The following is a 3,944-nucleotide window of genomic DNA, read 5'->3' as shown; positions in this document are numbered from 1 at the left end:
CGTTAAACCGCTTTGTCTCTAGATCGACCGACAGATGTCTTCCGTTCTACAAATTGTTGAAAGGAAACAAAAATTCAATTGGAACGAAGAGTGCGATTCCGCTCTAAAAGAACTCAAAGCTTAAATAAGCGAGCCCCCTGTACTTTCAAAACCAATCATGGGGAAAACACTATTCCTAAACGTCGCAGCCTCCGAACACGCAGTAAGCGGACCGCTGATCCGCGAAGAAAGCGGGGAGCAAAAACCAATATACAATGTGAGCAGATCATTAGTAGACGCCGAGACAAGGTATCCCTTTATGGAAAAACTAGCATTAGCAGTCGTAATTTCAGCTCGAAAACTGAGATCATACTTCCAATCACACTCGATCACAGTCATGACATCACAGCCTCTGCGGACAATACTCCACAGTCCAAGCCAATCTGGAAGGCTAGCGAAGTGAGCAATCGAACTCAGGGAATACGATATCGTGTATAAACCAAGAACGAGCTCAAAAGCGCAAGTACTGGCCGATTTCGTCATTGAGCTTGTCCCGAGAGAGGCCGATGCGAGATCAAGAACCGAAAAATGGAAGTTGCACGTCGACGGAGCCTCATCAAAACAAGGATCTGGCATCAGAATACAGCTCGAATCTCCGACAGGAGAAATGATCAAACAATCATTTCGCCTGGGATTCAACGCCTCAAACAACGAGGCCGAATACGAATCTCTGATCGCGGGCTTGTGACTCGCATGAGGCATCGGCGCCTGGGAAATCAGCGCCTTCAGTGACTCACAATTAGTCACAAGCCAATTTCACTAGGAATATGAAGCGAAGAACGAAAGAATGGAGGCATACCTTGCAGTGCTACGAGAAATTGCCCCGCAATTCGATGAGTTCGAGCTCACGAAAATACCTAGAGGGGACAACACATCAGCCGACGCTTTAGCTGCGCTAGCTTCGACTTCCAACCCAGCGTTAAGAAGAGTGATACAGGTAGAAGGAATAGAGAAACCCATCATAAACCTCCCGTGCAAAGAAATCGATCCTCAGGGAATCGAACCTCCTCGCATCGGAGCAATCATAACAAAAAGCAGAGCCAGGGGAGTTACCCAGAGTCGTGACGACGAAATCGACAGTGAACTCGACGACCGACGAGACCAAAATGAGCCGCCCGTCAGGGCCAGGAAAACCACGACCACAGTGAGCCCGCTCGAAGAAGCCGATCATGAAGCTAACAATGAAGCACACAAAGCTTTCCAAAAAGAACTCGAAGCCAGACCAGACTGGAGAATCCCGATATACAACTACATAAAAGACGTCGAGCTCCCTGACGACAGATGGGAAGCCCAAAAGTTAAAAGCCCGATGTTCACGAAATTGCATTATAGAAGGAAAACTATATAAACGAAGCATAAACGAACCTTATTTGCTGAGTTTATCTCCCAAAGACACCTTTACAATTTTACACCAGACCCACTGAGGATCATGCGGGAGCCACTCTGGTGGACGATCGTTAGCAATCAGGATCAAGAAACTTGGCTATTTCTGGCCGACGATCGCCGACGAAAGCGAACAATTCGCACTAAAATGCGACAAATGCCAACGGCATGCGCCGATGATACACCAACCGACACTGAAGCTCTCCACAATATCATCTACATACCCCTTCATGAAATGGTCCATGGATATAGTAGGACCACTAATATCCTCAGGACCAGCTCAACTGAGGTTCCTTCTGGTGTTAACAGACTACTTTACCAAGTGGATCGAAGCCGAGGCATACCACAAGACCACCTCCGACACGGTGACGAGCTTCATTTGGAAAAACGTCATATGTCGGCACGGTTTACCTTACGAAATAGTAACCGACCGCAATTCATCTCAAAAAAATTCAAGGAATTCTGCAACAAGTGGAAGATCAAGATTAAGGCCGCAAGCCCCCGTTACCCAAAGTGTAACGGACACGTCGAAGCTGCGAACAAGACCATAATGAACAATCTCAAGAAAAGACTCGACCACAAAAAAGAAAGATGGAGCGAAGAGCTGCACGGCGTCCTCTGGGCTTATCGGACGACCCCTCACACAGCAACCCAAGAGACTCAATTTTCACTCTCTTACGGGGTCGAGGCCGTAATACCAGCGGAAATCGGGGTCCCAGGCCAGCGACGCAGGGTGTGCCCAGAAGACACCGAGCTCAATGAAGAGCTACTGATTGATCAACTGGATATGATCGAAGAACGACGGGAAAGAGAAGCAATCCGCGTGAAAAATTACCAACAAGCCACGTCGCGTTATTACCACTCTAATGTAAGAAATCACGCATTCTCCATCAGCGACCTAGTCCTTCGAATAGTATTCGACGGAACAAAAGAACCAAAAGCAGGAAAATTGGGAACCATATGGGAAGGACCATACAAAGTAACCAAAGAAATCCGAACCGGAGTATACGAGCTAGAAAAATGCAAAAATGGGTGCCCCGAAATGTGACCCTGGAATGCATACAACCTAAAGAAATACTACAAATAGCACAAACCCGAATCTCGACCAAGTCGATCAAGCTTCGAGCTGGGGGGCTACCGACATCTATAACTCAGTAAAACAAAACAGAACTACGAATAGACTTGATCCCTCGAGAAGAGTACGTAGGCAGCTCGAGATCGAGCGCAGCCCAAACAACCAAACAAACCTTTTTACTTCCCTTATATTACTTAGGCAACTCAACTACGAACACAGCCCACCTAGTCAATTACACTCTCAGGCCATATAAAGGCCCACAAAACAGATTCCTGATCAGTCTATGTTCTACGCTTTCTAAAGGATAAAATAACGAGCTCAATGGAGCCAAAAATAAATCAAACATACGATTAGAAAGGTATTAACCCGATAATCCATTGAAGGCATATATATGTTCTTCACAACAAAACCACAAAAGTCTAAAATAACAAAATATAAACACAAAGCACACAATACGATCAGTCTTCGCCTCAGTTTTGATTGACCGAATCACCAGATATCTGAGGGAGATCAAGGCGACTAAGAGAAGGATCCGACACCGAAGCCAAACCGTAATCAACATCGAGCGAAATCTCCTGGCTCTTAAGACGCTCCAATTCCTCCTCGAGCTCGTAACCACCCTCATTGTACTCGGTCAAAGCTTTGATCCGAGCTCGCACCTCCTGCAGACGAATCTCCGCAGCTGTCTCCTTCTTCTTCGCCTGCAGCTTCCCCCTCACCATGGCCAAAACCGAATCGTATTGTCGAGCAAGAGAGCGACGAGCAAGATGGCACTCCTTGCGAGCTGCTACATCACGACTTTCGAACTCTCGCCTATGCTTCTCTTTCACCGAACCAAGGTCGTTCTGAATCGCGACTTTCTCCACCTCAGCAGCAGCCAGATTTCCCTTCAATTCCTCAACCTCGACTTCACACTGTTGCCCTTTCACTCGAACAGCCTCCAACTCACCCCGGAGCTACTGAATTGTAAGAAGATAACCCCCGATCTCCTCTTTGCTCGGGACGTCAACTAGCCGCCTCTCCATCTGGGCAGCGTATTCATTGCTCGCCTCCATAGCCCAAGCAAAAGAAAAAATATCAAACAATCATACCGAAATCTCGGAAGCAATTGCAAGATAGCTTACCTTAGTGTTCGCAACCGCCATCTGAATATAGGCACCAGGCTCCCGCATTTGCTCCAGAGTAGGAAGCTCGCATCCGCTGGTTATGATCTTCCGTCAGATCGAAGCAAGACACTCGGGATCCTCAAGAATCAATACATCGTTATCATACGAAAACGCCAACGCAGATACCTCCGGCACGTTCGGGAAGCGAGCACTCGGGTCAACCTGAGAAGTACCTTCACCAGGAACCCGCACAGATGGAGGAAGCCCCGAGCTCGACGAATTCGACCCCACGAAATTGATATCCTCAAGGACTTGACGTTTACGCCGGTGGATCGACGAGTC

General features: G+C 47.5%; 1 protein-coding gene across 1 annotated transcript; it reads left to right on the top strand.

Moving 5' to 3' along the window:
- The first annotated feature begins 826 nt into the window (after positions 1 to 826).
- On the top strand, positions 827 to 2,469 carry LOC106330734. The gene is made up of 2 exons (XM_013769158.1): positions 827 to 1,349; positions 1,454 to 2,469. Exons 1-2 carry the CDS (start codon positions 827 to 829, stop codon positions 2,467 to 2,469), a joined length of 1,539 nt encoding a protein of 512 aa, XP_013624612.1.
- The last annotated feature ends 1,475 nt before the right edge of the window (positions 2,470 to 3,944 follow it).

The sequence above is a fragment of the Brassica oleracea genome, chromosome C3, assembly GCF_000695525.1.
Source record: "Brassica oleracea var. oleracea cultivar TO1000 chromosome C3, BOL, whole genome shotgun sequence".
NCBI lineage: Eukaryota > Viridiplantae > Streptophyta > Magnoliopsida > Brassicales > Brassicaceae > Brassica > Brassica oleracea.
This window is presented reverse-complemented; position numbering and strand designations above follow the sequence as displayed.